The sequence below is a fragment of the Leptinotarsa decemlineata genome, unplaced genomic scaffold (genome assembly GCF_025532065.1).
Source record: "Leptinotarsa decemlineata unplaced genomic scaffold, Ldec_3_MD MMD2_tig00026336_RagTag_RagTag, whole genome shotgun sequence".
NCBI lineage: Eukaryota > Metazoa > Arthropoda > Insecta > Coleoptera > Chrysomelidae > Leptinotarsa > Leptinotarsa decemlineata.
This window is the reverse complement of record NW_027412692.1, coordinates 6,197,957-6,216,793: the sequence shown is the minus strand read 5'-3', so window position 1 is coordinate 6,216,793 and position 18,837 is coordinate 6,197,957. Positions and strand designations below refer to the sequence as shown.

The 18,837-nt window shown below is 33.8% G+C and overlaps 2 protein-coding genes across 2 annotated transcripts in view; both read left to right on the top strand.

The window, feature by feature from the left end:
• LOC111517895 (facilitated trehalose transporter Tret1) overlaps nucleotides 1-18,837 on the top strand; it is a 73,013-nt gene that overhangs the window by 39,989 nt on the left and 14,187 nt on the right. Inside the window, 1 exon segment of the mRNA XM_023174182.2 lies at nucleotides 17,192-17,315. Within this exon segment, the coding sequence (XP_023029950.2) occupies nucleotides 17,192-17,315 (124 nt within the window).
• Nucleotides 10,762-14,804, top strand: LOC111517925 (facilitated trehalose transporter Tret1). The gene is made up of 2 exons (XM_023174228.2): nucleotides 10,762-11,109; nucleotides 13,196-14,804. Exons 1-2 carry the CDS (start codon nucleotides 11,043-11,045, stop codon nucleotides 14,542-14,544), a joined length of 1,416 nt encoding a protein of 471 aa, XP_023029996.2. The 5' UTR covers nucleotides 10,762-11,042; the 3' UTR covers nucleotides 14,545-14,804.

Below are 18,837 nucleotides of genomic sequence, written 5' to 3'. Positions count from 1 at the left end.
TAAGTTTCCTCCGAAATGAAAAGTGACGTGTTCTTTGGAATTTTCGATTACACTTCCTGTTCTGAGTTACATGGGGGGCAAGTTTTCGTTGGAACGCCCTGTATATTAGTTACATCAAAAAAAAATTAATCATGAATAACACTATCCATGATAATAATTACACATTTTCCATATTATAAAATTCAATGAAGACAAAACTTACGGTTACTTTCAGTTATCTTCTAAAAAATACCAATAGATTCTGTACACAATTCTTGGCATAACCTAAGACACAGTATTGACTTGTACAAATTAAATCAGTTTTATTCATCTATATCTGTATTACATAACAAATATAAAAACTATGGTTTGATACCATTTCTGCTTTCGATAAATATAAATTTTATCAATTCTTCAAGTCACAAAAAGTTACACAACCTATATTACTTTCCAAATCCAACTGAGGATTATTTTTATGAACCTCTTCAGATTTATAAATCTGAATTACTATTTTATAAAATTTAAAGTGATGTCTGGTACCTATTTTAATCTATGGAGGGAATTTTTCAAAAAAAGATCCCAAGTTCAATAATGGATTATCTCGTCAAATCTCAATGGTATAATTGATATCATTATCATTACCAGGGTCATAGCTGAAGGCCAAGTTTGAATTATAGTAGGCTTAATGATTATAATTAAACCAATTTGACCCTTAAGTAGTAAAACCCGAATCAAATAAAGGGAAAAGAATTACAATATTAAACTACACTACACTACACTACAAGGGGATTAACCCTTGAGACCTTGATATACCTATTCATAAGAGATTTCTCATTTGAAAATTGTATTAGGAGTATTTATGGTTTAATCAGGAAGATTTTGGTCGAAAGATATCATGTTTCTCTCTACGAAACACTACAAATCCTAAACAACTAACTTTGCACCAAATATTTCAAGTGGAATTGATAAACTAATTTGTAAAAATAACTGTTCATATCACTTCTGAACAAATTTTTACATCAGTTTGTAACGTAATGTTATTCGTAACGTAATGTTACTCTGGTGCCTTTCAGGTCAAACTTTTATATCCGTTTTCGAAAAATTTGAATGCGATGTCAATCGATTCGAATTAGGTATAGCTATTCCTGACAGTTCACATCAATGTTGACAGCACAAACGTGCTGGGTTGAATTTTTAGTGTATCTTTTGAAGTTTCCTCTCACATATGAGAGGTTTACTGAAGAAAAAGTCACAATACGAGAAATAATAGTCGGTAACTGTTTCTCGAGGGGTATTGTAGATGATATTATGAGAAAGAATGAACTACATCTCAACTTTTAGAAACGACGAAAACCAAGATAAACATATTTCAGTTCCATACCCTTAATACACGAAGAACTTTGGAAAGATTTTCAAGGAACTAGATATGGAGGTGGTGTTAAAAACAAATCATACACTACAGAACCTTTTAGGAAATCCAAAGGACAAAGTCGAGAATTCGGAACAGTCTGGAATTTGCGAAATTAAATGTAAGGACTGCGATGCAAAATATTATTAACCGACAAAAAAAATTTATTAAAATTAGATATGAAGAACACTTAGTACACCTAAAATATGGAAGACCAGAAAAATCAGCAATCGCCCACCATGTTTTGCAAAAAAACTATTCCAAAGACTTTAATTCATTTAGATCAATTAGACAAGTTAACAACAACAAGAATCTAGATGCCTATGAGAGCTTGGAAATAAGTCAACACAATATTATTATGAATAACTATGGTGAACCAATACCCAATTATTTACTATACAGCTTATGGAAATAATATTTTCAGTTCAGATTCACCTGACTAGTAGATAAGGCATTTATTTTAAGACAATTAAGACACAGATCTCTAGCAGGGGTATCTATGGTATGAATAAGGACAACATTGTATGTAGATTTGGTTTAATCTTCCTCCTGAAGATGATAACTTGGTGACTGAAACACGTGTCGAGGTGTTAAAAATAACGGTTTGATGTTGAGATAGATCTTTAGTATTTATTATTCATATGCCTTTATGGATTGTTCACAATCTGGTTGACTTCGACAAATATTTGGTTCAATTGGTGTTTTCAATTATCGAAAGCGGGGTACCATAAATATGAAGAATCATTCGTCCACTTCTTCTGTTGTGGAAAATAGGAGCAAATTGTTCTCCGACGAAACAGTTCACATAACAATATTGTTGCAGAAAAACATAAAACGACCAAAAGAATGTGCGTGCTGAATTTTTGTGGTAGAAAACGACTTATTCACACAGTCGGTGACCTTTCTATGTAGGTAATCAGTAATCATACATCAACGTAGAATAATAATTGAGGGGGATTTTTTGCATGAGTCATCTTCACAGTCAATATGCATTTCTGGAAAACTTCGTGACTTTTGCAGTATTTTCTCTAATTGGAAATGCTAATCATCTTGGGTATCATTCCGACACACAGAACAAACAAATTTTAAACGAGTATATGATAGGTACTCACTCATATATCAAAGTAAATGAAAACAATGGGGATTCACAACAAATATTGTTCACTTGAACATTGTGTTGGCAGGTGTTTATTTCATGGAACTTGTATTGGGAAAATCTGCCGCAACTTCCAAGATGAATAATGCTTGTTGAGAAACTCGTTCAGTAGAAATTTGATCAACACATTTATATTGATGACATCTTTTTCACAACACTAAGATTCTATAACTTATTTATCATAACTACATACTATTTCTTATCGATGTAGATGATACTCTGAATATCAATATATCAATGAACTACTCGAAAATATATGACACACAAGATTATTCCACATCCAAGTTTCGATTTGTGAGGTTGCCGTTCATAGGAATGCGATAACTGGTTAACGGAAAAACTATATTTCAAACATATTTTTGAATATATCCGTAATGAAATATTTTCTCGATTGATTATATTTTATAATTTTAGGTGATGAAACATATTTACGGGGATATATTGAGAAATAACTACATTCATTTCTAAATTTATTAAACGCCTTTTTTACTAGCAACTTCTATTCATGATTTACACATATTTTTTTAAAGTTTATTTCAAACTTCATTGCTTTCTTTTTTCTTTCTGAAGTTTTTTCCCAACACCAAATCGTTATTTTTAACACCTCGACACGTGTTTCGATCACCAAGTGATCATCTTCAAAGAGGAAGATTAAAACTAGAAACTAATGCGAGCTAACCCTATTTATGCTATACAGATATCCCATACAGGGAAACTATTCAGGTGTACTACTCACGCTATACAGGTATCTCATACAGGTAAACTATCCAGGCGTACCACCCACGCCTGGATAGTTTACCTGTATGGGATACCTATAGGTATCCCATACAGGTAAACAGGGTTAGCTCGCATTAGTTTCTACTTTTAATCTTCCTCTTTGAAGATGATCACTTGGTGATCGAAACACGTATCGAGGTGTTAAAAATAACGATTTGGTGTTGGGAAAAAACTCCAGTAATATTCATTACTACACCAAAGGTTCCAAACAGTGCATCATAAGTATATAATCTCGAAATACGTCAATTTGAAATTTTAGACTGACACTGACTTGGAGTTTTTAATTCTCCCACCATCAATTTAAGGTTTTTCGATTTCTCTGAATTCTTTATTGAAAAACATTTGACATTTACCGACTTAGTGACATAGAAAACGTCATCTTCACTAAAATCCTCTTCTTTTCGGTGACAGGAGCACATAAATGTTATAGAGAAATCTCAAAACGTATTCAGACGCCTGAAGATGTTATTGTAAAGCGAAACACGTGTCGCGGTTTTGTAAACTTCCAAGTGAAAGTCTCACATTGGAGTGTGTTTTTAAATACGTTGAAAAAATTGAAGGCAACGTTGATTTCCAGTTCCTGAAAAAATCTGGCACCCGATATTGTGTTCGATCCAGCTGAGATTTTTGGCAAGGCAGCCAGACGCATTTCAATTGCACTGCACTGACAAAAACAAAATAATGTCAATACACGCCATAGAATAGACGTATTTAGTGTCAAGCAAAGTGCATAAACCAAGAAATGGTCGTAAGTAGCGACTACTCTGTTTCATATAATTATTTGTCTTCAATTTAGTTGTAATCTCTTTGTAAACTTGAAAATTGAGTGTACCTACTGATCGTATTTGCAATGTTACGAGGTTAACGAGCTAGCGTGATTTATATTTAGATCTATCCTGATATTGCAAATCGGGTACAGACAAAAATCACTTTCATGTTTCATCTTACTGAGTCACTACATAGTATAAAACAAAGTCGCTTCCCGCGGTCTGTTCCTATGTAAGCTTAGATCTTTAAAACTACGCAACGGATTTTGATGCGGGTTTTTCAATAGATAGAGTTATTCCAAAAAGAAGTTTTATATGTATATAACATGTATAATATAGTAGATGAACACTGATAATTTTAGAGATTTCTAATTTGTTGTCGTAAATGAACAAATTTTTTGGGCTTACATTGCAAACGCTGAATTAACCCTACGAGATAGATCAAAAAATATACCACAGTATTGTACGCCTTGAAAAGGTTTACAGAAAAGTCCTCGATGATATATTTCCATCTCTTAGGGATAACCCACAATAACCATTTTTTATCCTTTACTTCTTTACCAAGCGATTTTGAGCAATACAGCATCAATCCTTACCCAATAATTGAGTACCTTAAATACATACAAGTGCATTTTATAAGGGAGCTCTAATCATTCTTGTAATTTAAGAGAAATTTTGTCGGTTTTATTGTTTTTATTCTCGAATACATTTAAAAAATTTCACCCAGACTTGAACTGTTGGTGTTTGTCTAATCTGTGTCCATTCAATTAATATATGATGGGCTATCGCCATACCACTGAAACCTCATTAACTAATTAGTCTGTCATAAAGTAGTTATCAGCAATATTATTATATTTCGTACAACACAATTATTTTTTGAAAAAACAATTAAAATCAGTCTGGCAATATTCACCTGTACCTGAAGAGTTCAATACAATTTATGGCTAAAAAATCCTTATCAAAAAATCTCAACCGATTGGCATGTTTTTTTATTGGGTAGACATTAAAAAATCTACTAGAACACAAAAATTCCATTAGTGAGTTTTCGTTTTCAGGACCAAACTTAATTATTTTTCATTGTGAAAAAAACAAATTAATTAAAAAAAATGACCACGTTACCTAATGGAATGGTTTATTATGTCAAAATATATCGAAAATATTTCGTTATTGGAAATTATTTACCTCCCTATTTCAATTTTGGAATTCAGTGGTTTTTATGCTTTGGTTCATCACTATGCAGATTTCCATCCAAATCGGTTCATCATTGAAAAAACTATAACAACAAAAAAAATCCTACATTTCTTTTTTTTACTGGTGGAAAGATATAGAGGGTGATTCGTTAGGTCGTTTTGAGAAAAAAGTTTCCATGATCACACCATCCTTCGTTTCTGAGATACAGGGCATTGGAGTTTGAAAATACTGTATTTGGGAATTATGATAAACATCCTCAAACTGATTTGGTTTGGTTGTTTATTTTGGGTTTTTATTTTATGTTGTTCATAAATACTTTTTCTCGAAAACCAAATTACATGTGAAGAAAACACAGGAAACCAAAAAGTTGTATTTTCAGTGCTCGATCTAAAAAAAATAAAAATACAAAAAACAAGGCAGTGCTGTACTTCTTTCTCAGTATGATTGATTGTGGTTCCCACTGCGACGAAGCTGCACCTAATAATATACCGTTTTTAAAACGACCTAACGCATTACCCTCTGAAACACCCTGTATACCATGACCCAAAATTCTCTTGGTAACCCTTGTATTCCAAATTGAATAAACTTTCAATCAGATGTAACAATTTATTGAATAATTACTCGCTTACAGTAAGTTTATTATATTATTTAAGTATTTATATTACAATCCTATATATTGTGATGTAGTTGAAACAGGAATAATGATATTCTGAAAGCTCTCATGAAGTGAATATAGTTTTTTTGAAGTTCTCCCCTTACTAGATTGCATCCCTGAAGAAATTAAAAACTTTCGGGATCAAAGAGACACTGATCTCTGAAAGTTCCAGCATTTTTTACATTTATAAAAAACTGGATAAGCCTAAAACTTGATTACTCCAAACATGTTGTATTGACGGAGATAATTATCGTTGAAAATATTATTGTATAATAACAAAAAAACCTATCATTATTATGGTTTCCAGCTATAAAATAAATCCTCACAAATTACTAGTTTGGATTTTCACTCTATATTTATTCTATTATTGAAATAACACCAATGCCATTCATAATTGCGATTTTTATTATATATTCATTCTTGAAATATTGAACCCATTTTGAACAATGCTTTATCTATATATTTTCAATTATCACTGCATATCATAAAACAAAATCCCCCGCACTTTCTGTCTGTATGAATTCCATGAACTCAAAAACTACCGAACGAATTTTCATACCGAAGAACGGAGTGACTCAAGATAAATGTTTATGAATATAGTTTATTGCTTAAAACGATTTGAATATGAGAAATTGATGATTTCACAGCTTGACAAATCTAAAAAGAGACTTGAGAATTCTCTCTTCGTTTCTCTCTTCTTCAAACGAACGCACATATAGTGGGCGGAACCATAACGGAATTCAGAAAGCTCTTCCTGCATTTGGCAAGCTGTACCTAGCGGTGGTGCTCCCCGTTTGAATTCGGGGCGGCAGTGCTACCCGTGCGAAGCTGGGGAGTTTCCCTCGAAAACGCTTCCTAATCCCTTTGAGATATAACAAAACAATTTTTCAGATTTTTCATCTTTCATGGGTCTACAGAAAAGTCCGCGATGGCATATGTCTATCTTTTGAGGATACCCTACTAGAGGTACCTATTTTGAGGTTTAAAAATGGTCACATATAATGTGGTATTCGGAAAGTTATTTAGACGGATACGTTACTATTCTATATTGAATTAGAGTTAACCACTTAATATTTTCAAGTACATTTTTGTATCGCCTTCAGGTATATGGGCATATACTTACGTATTTTACAATTGAAATTGATAGATGTAAACATACTTTTGTTTGAGTGAATTTAGTCTCAATCATTGGACATCCAAACAAGACAGTGTTTCAAAACGCATTGATACTGTACTCAAGATTGACATTTCAAAAATAATCATATTGAACTGCAAAAACCGGTAACGTCAATATCGTATATAATACATCTCAGAAGGCATTTCATATAAATTAAGAGTTAAAATTTCATAGGAGTGTATTTCCACAGGAGTAATTAAATTATTTATAAATTTGAGAACTACACAAAAATCATAATCATCATTATTATTATTATGCGAAGCGTTGTATCGAAAACCAATGTTCTGAAGTTAATTTGTAGAACCTCATTTTGAGGAAGCACCTCCAATATTCTGTCAAGTCTGTGCTTTCGCGGTAAGATAATAGGGTCAGGAAAATTTCTCTCAAAAATGCATATGACTATGAAACGTTTGTACTCGCAGGAAATTAAAAAAAGTTGAGTGAATTAGTTTAGATGATTGCAAAAATATATCGATAACCCTGGAAAATATTCTCATAAACGCTGAAATCATGGTCATCATGATAAATATTTCCTTTTGTTCATAACGTCAAATTATTATTATTATTCAAAAGTCCAACATGAGGGAATAACACGTCCATTCGCACATTTCACAATCAACTGAAAAGTTTTTCGAAAAACAAGAATAACTCACTGTCTGAATATGGGATGCTATCATCATTAATTTGACGTAGATATATCAACGCTTCCTAATCAAGTCTCCTTGAAAACCAATTCCATAATTTCTGTTTGTTGTTTCAGTGCACGTGGTTTCTGTGGTGAAGTATTAACTCGTATTATTAATTAATCCTCCTTCCAGAACAGATCTTAATTGAAGGTTGTTCAAGGTTTGATTTTGTTATGATTGAGAATGGTTAAATAGAATGAAAAAAATATCAGAAATAGCTTGAGGTTTTTATACCCTCTTAGCCACCAATTCGCTCAAAATTTAGGTTTGTCTTACCTAATTTGTGTTTGAATGTATGTGTTCAAAAATAAATCAACTTTTACAACAAATCTGAAACTTCATCAACATGATACTAGTACCAAGAACCATTTTCATTTACCCTTAGCTAGATTTAAAGTAACATTATATGGACCGGAATACATTAGTCCAAAGATATATAACCACCTTGCAGATCATTTAAAGGCCCTGAATAGTTTTTCTGTGTTCAAAAAGTCATTGATGAATTATTTATAAGAAAAAATTTTTTATGCTTTGCAGGAATTCTTTGACGAACTCATATTCATCTTAGTTTGAGAGTATGAGCCTGTTTTTCCCTTTTCTTTCCTTTTTTGATTTGTATTTTGTATTGGCATTTCCTACACAATTATATTGGCTGATTGTGAATAAAGAATTATTATTATTAATTACACGAAAGAAAAAATACTTTCGAAAATACTAATTTCATATGAACATTAAATTATCAAAAAAAAAACTTTTTCCCTTTCAGTATGTACTCTAAACATTCGTTATGAAATTGAATCAGATATCATTCACAGGATTGCTACACAATATAGTACGAAAAAGGTAAAATTTCTCTTGCATAGAACACTATCATCCTAAATAAATTGAGTGCTTCACCTTGTAAAGTTATTCAGATTGGTGCTGAAGAGGCAATAAGGCAAGTGTCATATTCCGAAACATCGTATATCCGTCATTGATGAAGATTGATCTTCCTCTTGATGATGATCTTCCTCTTTGTAAGATTTCGTTTCTCTCTCTGATTTCCATCGAAAAAACAAATATTTCCGTGCCAGAAAAACCCCTACATTCCTCAAGAAACAAGACAACAAGATTATCTTTCTTGCCCCTATTTCAGTGAAAATTATGTATGTAGATGTAAATTATGCAAGTATTTCAGATACTGTTTACAAAAAAATAGTAAAAAATATTGAAACACATAGATTGGAAGACGAAGCTCAGTTAAATGACCCCCCAGATCTCCAGATTTAATAACACGGAATTTCTGTTTATGTGAAAATCTAAAAAATGTGCATGATACAACTCCTACGGTAGAAATGATCTCTTACTGAATAGCAAATTTCTCTAGAAGATTTACTATTGAAAAAAAAAGGACGAGATATTTTCTGGGAAAAATATCATAATGATAAAGAAGGAATAACTCCTTACTCATTTAATCGAATTGTAGACATATGCAGAGATATTTGAAACGTTCCGTATGAATTCAATGTGGCTTAGTAAAAAATTTAGTCAGACGAAATTTTATCAGCAGGATACTAACAAAATACTAAAAAACTAAATATATTTTCAAAAAATAAAATATAGTAATGGAGACAGGTTCAGAAAGAGCCAAATTTCAATTTACCCTCATGAATCACTACGAAAAATCATCGAATGTTACAATCAATCCGAAGGCGACGATATCAGATTTACATCGTCGAAGCGTTTAGATAAGTAAAAGTACCCTAAAAAAGTGTCATCTCTTTTTTTTTCGATGGGCAAAAGCATCAAATACAAGTTATTGAACAACAGAATTTTTTTTTGATTGATTGTAACTTTGCACTTTCTACAACTGCAGAAAGTTCATCAATTTTTCCAGATTATGAAAGGTGAAAAGTTCCATAAAAAGTCAATGAAAATAATCATTCCTCCATAAAAAATAAAAAGTATAATTTTTAGAACATGCGGCTAAATAGACGTTCATCGTTTTATTTTTTCTCATCGGCCACATATACATTCATTAACGAATAAAAAACAACGATATGCGTCACAATAACAGGTCAAATGAATGAATAATAAATGGCAAAATAATCAGTTTACACGCCAGCCGAATAATATCAAGTGCCCATAATTGCAAAGAAATTACCGCCAGAACGAGTAAATAACTAAATGTCCAGTGTTGCCAAATCATTGTTGCTATTTTTTACGAAACTTATGTCAAAAATCCTATCAAAAGGCTCGAAATGAATTCATAGAGAAATGAAGGTCCACTTGAATCATAACCTCATAATAGAACCTTGTACCTGAAATTTCACAAAATGTAATTCAATTTGAAGGCTTTCACAGCCATTATATTATTCATTAGACATGGTTTCAGGTTTTTGGTGATAACGCAAAGGAATTTGATATAATTTGTCGCAATTGCAGGCAAAATATCAAGCCCAAAAACCTGAAAACCACAACTAACAAACTCAAAAATAGCAAATAATCTTGATAACTAGAATTGAAACCTTTGATGTGAAGTGAATCTGTTGAAAGCACTCTTCCCACACCAGAAAAAATACTCTTCCACAACGAATTTCGTTAAAGAACCGAGAGAGAGAGTATTTTTTTCAGGTGTTAAAAAAGTTTTGTTCGATAGAGCGAAGTATCTGTTGGCTCAAATTATATTTTCCATGAATTGGTAATTGGTACATAGACCACAGAAGAGCTGAAAGGGTAGTTTGGTCAATCTGAACCACCCGTTCCACCAAAAATTCAACAGTGAATCATAATAGGCACTCTGAGATGAACCTGATATGTGAGACAAAGTGACGAGAGGTTATGAAATACGCAGAAAATCTGCAAAAACTAGGGAGCCCAATATTCGCCCAGATTCAGCATATTTTGTGTCTTATTGACAACACTGTATATGACTTATGTTCTTTCAAGACAGAAAAAGCTTATCGGCGATTTTTGCTTGTATTCGATAGCTGTTGGGGTTTGGGAATTACCATAGGTACAAATATTAAGAAACGATTAAAGAGTAAAGTTGGGAATTCCGTGGACGTATATCATATATGAAGAAAGTGTACGCCTCTGGCTACGCAAAACCCGAGGCAACAGCCAACTCAAAGCCAGAGGTTGGCTGTATGCATGCTGTATTTATATCTCGAACGAGTTGAATTCAAGAACTGCAGAACTGAATTTATATTTGTTTATCCTATAAACGGCTGTATCGAAACTATAATTTAGTTGATTGTGCCAAAAATGGTTTCTAATAACTTCAATGTCCAAGAGGAAAAGACATGGCCGCAAGTTCTGGCAATTGTAACATGTAAGTATTTTTATTTTTTTTGTTTTTAGTTAATTACTACCAAAAAAATCAGTGATGTGACTACTAGGTTAAAGAGAGAGAGAGAGAAAAAAAAATCATTTCATTCCTGCAAAATTCATATACTAATAGAAACAGAAAATGATATTCATAGTTTTAATATCAGTAAGTAAATGAATTCAGTTCGAAGATAATGAAATTTTTCATAATATTGCGTTTTTCTTTTCAATCTATAAAATATAAAACATATTTTCATTTTGGAAAATAATTTGAGTGGGCAGTAACTTTTCTGAAAACATGAAAAAAAAATAATACCATAATAATATGAGAAAAATAATACCATGAATGAAAAATGCTACAAAGCTGAAACCAAATTTTCATTCACTACTTATAATACTTTTTCCAAAAATCTTCTTACGCAGATGAATTTGAATATTATTATTTGCGATAACCATGGTATACGAGCGTTTTATTCATTACTGATGAACAAAAACTATTACTTTGACCTGAAAGATAGAAATGGAACCACTGGCGTAAAATAAATCCAAACCAAGCACTGGTCCAGAAAACCAAAACAGCAACTTTCTTTTCGGCGTGCATTTTATTAAATCATCTAAAAGAACAATTTGTTCAGGCCAGTCTCAACTCCCTACACTGTAAGTTAATGGACTGACACCTATCAGAACACAACTACTCCCTTGGCTAATATCATGAAGGGCGTTGGATAATATCCAACATGTGTCCGTTATATATAATATATAATTCAACGCCCTTCGTGGTATTAGCCAAGGGAGTAGTTGTTTTCTCATAGGTGTCAGTCCATTAACCTACAGTGTAGGGAGTTGAGACTGGCCTGAACGAATTGTTCTTTCAGATGATTTGATTTATAACCAGTCTTCAAATATGTCCACTGACTATATGTGAGAAGTGCGTTTTATTAACCAAGTTGACGTCTTCAAGGCATTCGACCGTGTGTGGCATGAGGGTTTTCATGCCAAACAACGATGCTATGGCTTGTCAGATCAGTTTTGTGTATGGTTCTTCAGCTTAGCTTCTTGAAAGAGCGTTTCCTGCAAGTGACCGTTGAATACGTTTACCATCAACGCTGGAGTACCCTGGGATCCATATTGTCTCCAACCCTCTTTTCACTGTATATCAACGACTTATTGGAAAAAAACAAGAATCCAATATTTTGCTTTGCTGACAGCACACTTGTCTCGTCATTCTGTTTGGATTCCAGGACATCGGCAGCGGATGCACTTCTTCACCGGCAGCAGGAGGTTGCATGTGTTAATGAGGATCTAGAGGTGATTTCGAATTGGGGTGAAAGTTACCACTTTCTGCTTCGATAAGTTTGTTGGGGGTTAAAATGGACACCAGTATGTTTTGGCACAATCATGTCGCTGGAACTGCAAATATTGCTTCTAAAATGCTTGGAACACTGTTCCGAACCAGAAAACTATACATACCTCAGCAACTTTTGATGCTTTATAAAGATCAGATCTCTGGAGTATTGTTCTTATGTATGGAGCTCCGCCCCCAAACATACCCTGAAGCTGCTGGATTCCATCCAGAAGAGAGCCATTCGTCTGATTGGCGACACGAACATATTTTTCAACCTTGATAGTCTGGAACATCGAAGAAAAGTTGAAGTCCATTTCATCTCTTGAAGAAGTCAACCTGATTGGTGAAACTCTCTTCAACAGTTTTGTATTTTTGACGTTTGGAAGAAGTGCTTGTTCACGACTCATTAGATTGTGATTGGTTCAAAATGAAAGACTTCCATTCAGCTTACAATGGACGTCACATTATCAATATACACTTTCAACAATTCGATACAGAGCCCAAGTCATTAACGTGTTCATCAAATCTAATATCAGCTGACGTATTCAAACTAGTTTTATTTCAAGTTGGAACCTAAATATTTTTCAAATGGAGATTAGAAATTGTCAATTACGACTTTGGTTTTCAATGCAGGTTTTTCGTTATCAAAAAAATAGTCGAAAAGTTCAACCAAAACCATAAAATATGTTTTAGACATGCGATAAGATTCCATTCCAGAAATTCAATGTTCCTTTTCTTGTTTCAGCATGCTTTTTGGGAATCCCGTTCGGTATGCTCTTCTCCTGGAGTTCTCCTTTCATCGTGAAAATCACCGAAGATAAAGTAAACTACAACATAACAGAAAACGAAGCATCCGTATTCACCACCATACCACCCATCATGATGATTCTTTTGTGTCCAGTTTTTTCCAAGTTATGCGATATCATCGGGAGAAAACGAACTCTCATGTTGATAGCTGTCCCTCAAATCATAGCCTGGTTACTGACTATCGTCTCCAACAATGTGTGGGTTCTGTATTTATCCAGATTTTTCTCTGGAATCGGCGATGGGGGGATCATGGCGTCCCTTCCAATGTACGTGGGAGAAGTAGCCGTTCCTAAGATCAGGGGAGCCTGGGGGAATATAATGAACGTATTTATTTACCTAGGAGTGTTTTTGATCAACGTAATTGGTTCTTACTGTGATGTGAAACAGACTGCTTACATTTGCATATCTCTACCAATTCTTTATCTTGCAATTATGAGATTTATGCCAGAATCGCCCTATTATTATATAAAGAAAGACGATCCCGCGAAAGCGAAAGAATCTTTGAGATGGCTGAGAGGTAAAACAGACGTCGACCAAATCTATGAAAAGCTTAAAATTGACATTGAAAAACAGATGTTGGAAACAGGCACTTGGAAAGATCTTGTATCTATAAGAAGCAATCGTAGAGCCCTACTGGCAGGCATATTCCTCAGAGTGTCTCAACAACTAGGAGGTGCAGCAGCGTTCAGTGTGTACACCAAATTCATTTTCAAAAAATCAGGATCGGATATATCTCCCGCGGTAGCAAGCATGATTTATACGGGTTTGTGTTTCGGATTACTCTTCGTATCAGGATTTGTAATAGAGAGATTCGGGCGGAAGAAGTCTTATATGGGCGCTTTGACGACTTGTGGCATTGTTCTGCTGTCACAAGCGATATATCTATTCATAGATCAACAAGTTCCCAGCATTGATCTTTCATCGATAAAATGGTTCCCGGTGGTCGGAATGATTCTTTACGTCATCTCCTGCTCCTTTGGGATATTCAACATACCCACCTTGATGTCTGGGGAACTCTTCTCAACTTCCATCAAAGCGAAGGGCTTGAGTGTATTGACTATTACATTTGGAGTGATGATTTTTGTGGCCAACAACATATTCTATTTGCTCAATACTTCGATTGGGCTATACTGCCCTTTCCTATTTTTTGGGGTCTGCAATATTATTTCTACCTTCTTATCCATTTATATTATCCCAGAAACTAAAGGAAAAACTTTGGAAGAGATTCAGGAAGATTTGAAGTCTGAAAAGGTACCCAAAAAAGTTAAAAGTCAAAGTCCAGCATGATTTCTAAAATATGATATGGAAATAGGAAAGGATTCTAGGACAAACATAGTGTGCCGAGAAAAGATCTTTAGAGTGATCGACCCAAGTATGAGAGAATTGCACCTATGATATAACCTGCTGATAAGTGAAGCTGTAAATTTATTTTCAAGATATACGATTTTTTTCATTGGCAGTGATTTATTATTTTGCATCATTTTCGACTGATAACTTCAGGAATAAATTGTCAAGAAAATACTAGTCAAATATATCTGTGAATTGCATTCAAAACGTTTCATTTCCCCACCAATGAAGTTGCATTTCCACAGCTTAATGGGTAAATTTAGATATTTGGTGATAATTTGCTTAGATTTTTCTTATTTTCTAATAATCACAGAGTGTCATCTTGAAAAGGTGAACCTTATATTATGCTATATTTCTATTGTGAAAGAGCTTTATTCTGGTAACCAATTTTTGAGGTGAAATAAACTGAGGATGTACCATAACAAAAATAATTGGAACTTCAAAATTTAACACCCTGTACAATTGATGCAAGTTAAAATTGAATTCGTGAGTGGAGAATGAATTATATGTGTATATGACTTGAATTTATCAAATAACAAAATACCAAATAATTCACTGAATGATTCATGGGGAATGATTTTGATAATGTCGGGAAAAATAATACAAATGATTGATACTATATACAGGGTGTAACTGAATAAATGTAAAACATTAAAGGAGGTGATTCCTCATCGAAAAAAAGATAGGATATTTCATATGAAGAAACGTCATTGGAGCATCCCTTGTTAAGATACAGCCCCTTGAAGGGGGTACATAAAATTTGTATAACCATTTTTTTCACAACCACTGAAAAAGTTACAATATTGAAATTAACCTGACGTTTTGTACTACCAAAAAGACACTTAGCCAGTAATTTATTTACTTTACCCCATGGTTGTGAGGGGTGGAAAACGCAACCCCTAAAATTTATTTCCAATATAACTTTTTGTTTTAATGAATGTTTACCATTTAAAAATGTATTTCCCATAGCCTGTTTCATTCTAAACAAAAAATGTCTCTTGGGTTTTGTGCCCAAAATAAACCAGTTCGCAGCAAAAATTATTTTAGGAACAACTATGGTTTGTCGGATCATATTTGTGTATGGCTCTCCAACTTCCTGAAAGGACGTCCCCTGCAAATAGCCGTCGATGGATATCTCCCCAGGAATCCAACCCTATTTTTATTTTATATCAATGACTTATTGGAATAAACCAAGAATCCAATATATTGCTTTGCTGATGACAGCACACTTGTCATGTCATTCCATTTGGATTCCAGGACATCGACTGCAGATGCACATCTTCACCGGAGGCAGGAGGTTACATATCTTAATGAGGATCTAGAGGTGATTTCTTATTGGGCATCGGTCTTCTCCAGAAAAATAAATGTTTCCGAACCGGATATAATAATGTCGGGACAGACAATTGCGCTTTCTGCTTCGATGAGTTTGTTGGGGGTTAAAATGCACAACAATATGTCTTGGCACAATCATGTCGCTGGAATTGCAAAGGCAGCTTGTCAGAATCTTGGAACACTGTTTCGAACCAGAAAACTGTACACATCTTAGCAACTTTTAATGCATTATAGAGCTCAGATCAGACCTTCTTTGGAGTATTGTTCTCATGTATGGAGCTCCGCCTCTAAGCATACCGTGAAGCTGCTGGATTCCATTAAGAGAAGAGCCATCCGCCTGATTGGAGACTCGAACATCACTTGCAACCTTGATAATCTGGAACATCGAAGAAAGGTTGGAATTTTTCTCCAACCTCTCAGGAGGTGTTCAAGTGACTTGGCTCATTTGATTCCATCAAGAGCGGTACATATCAGAAATACGCGACGGACTGTGGCTGCTCATCGTTTTGAGGTTCAACTCAGTACACCTCAAACTTCACTGCTTAATAATTCTTTTGCACAGGCACCGCTCTTAGAGCGCCTTAAGGATTTTCCTGTAGTGCTTGTGCCTGTAGAAATAATTTGAAAAGTACCCAACTTTTCTTCACTTCCTTCAAAATTTGTGGATTTGTCTCAATTAAAACGTTGAAACACTTCAAATATTTGAGTATCTGTTGATCCAAACACTTTTTCATGATTCTCGACCTCTACCGAGAATAGAAAAACTGATTAAGTTGTTGGGTCTGTTTTCCCGATCTGAAATTTTCTTACTTCATCAACCCCTGTTATTATAAAATCACAAAATGTAGAACAGTACATTCAACAGATTCACTTTTCGTCGTCTATGTCTGAATTTGGTATAAACAAAAACTATTCAAACGTAACAATCATATCTATAGGTTTCCATATATTTTTTTCGCATTAACTTTCCACTCACGAAAAACCAGCTTTATAAATTCGTTTTATATTTGCCCTGTGTGAGACATATTAAATTCCTGACCTCTCTCGGAATTTAATTGAAAAGTTCAAGAAATGGTTGATAGCAATGTGTTTATTACTATCATTTATGCAAATAAAATAAGATGAAACCAAAACAACGTAAAACACTCATTCGTTTCTGTGTCGTGTGTAGATATGAGTGAAGTATTATCGGAAAAGGTCTCTTGTTATTTTGTGATGTATCAGCAAACGTTATCAGATTTTCTGTTTGTTTCAGGACGGTACAAAGAGACGAATCAATTCAATAACGTCTTTAGAACACGAAGCAGTAACAGAAATGGGGCTGAAAGAAGGCGTGGAACAAGAAAAAGTCTGGGTGCAAGTTTTGGCAGATACAGTTGGTGAGTTGGCAGTAAATAACTTCATTTAGTTTTTCTAATACCACGAATAATAATAAACGAAGGACCAAACATTAAAAAAATGTTTGGTTCTTCGTTTTCTACTCGGTATGAGTAAAAATCGAAACGTATAGTTTTTTATAAACCATATTGAAAACGATATTATGACTGACTCATTGCTTTTGCTTCAGTTATCTCACAGAAAAAAATTACAAAAAACAACAATAATGAAACAAAATTACCTTGTGATAATCAACAACCTATTTTCCAAACCTCTCACATTATTCAAGTGGTGTGGTCGAATTTCTCTCACAATTCTCTGTCGCAGCTCATAGGGATATCAGTAGTGTAAAGTAGTCGAAACTCAGGTATCCTAAAATGAAATGCAACGGTAACAGCTCAGGTGATATAACTGGCAACTTTGCCGAACTACCGTTTGGGAATGCGTACACTCAAAAAGTAATGTGGAAACTCTGATCATAATATATTATGCCTCAATCATCTCTATCTTTTCGACCCCAAATGGGATGAATCCTGCAGAACAGCTTTTATAAATATTGATACATTAACAGTTCTACCTCATTACATCACTTCTAAAGATGTAACCGCTTCAATTCAAATAAATACAGCATAACGACTCCACAACGGTATAGTTATCATACAAGAAAATATGGATTATTCGTGTTAGGAATCCCACGTTGATAGATAAGACCTCGTTAGTCCTCAACTCGCACAAGTTTCGACTTCTGAGGGTTGTCGTTCGTAGGAGCGCGACAGCTGGTTAACGGAAAAACAAAAGTTAAACAGATTTTTCAAACAGAAGACTGAAACAATATTAAACTAGTTAATATGGAAAAAACCCCTCACATGGTGGATCAGTCGTTTACTTTCTTGTATAAAAAACAAAGAGAATTTCAACAAATTCAAGAAAGAACTAAAATATTTAAAAAATAGTGATACTTTTCGCAAGCTATTTGCAATATGTGCGACTCGATATTTTCCAAAACGTCTTTATATGTATCCCTCCTCACACATTCTATGTTTTAAGTATTTAAAGCATTCAAAATATCTTAGATAATAAGCTATGATCAGATGATTAAAACTCAGTATGTCGTTAAATTCAGATTATTGATGGACATTACCTTCAAATAACTCAATGAAACATTCTATTTGATACAGAATCCAAAATTAAGATAAAAAAACCTCGCCTAGAATCCTCGAAACTTAAAAATAAATTTCCTAATGGCAATTCATGATAGACAAACACTTTGATTCCTATTAAATTGCACAATTTAATCAACGCTTGACAAGATAGCGGATAAAACAAGACCATGATTTTCTAGCCCGTATACATGGTGTCCCAAGAAACAACACGAACCAAACTGAGAAACATGTACCCAAAAATGCGTTTCTATGAATGATATCTGATTCAGCTCCATTATGAATGTTTGGATTGTAAACTGAATGGAAAAAAATTCAATGTTCATATAGAAGTTGTTAATTTGAAAGTAGTTGTTTCAGGAGG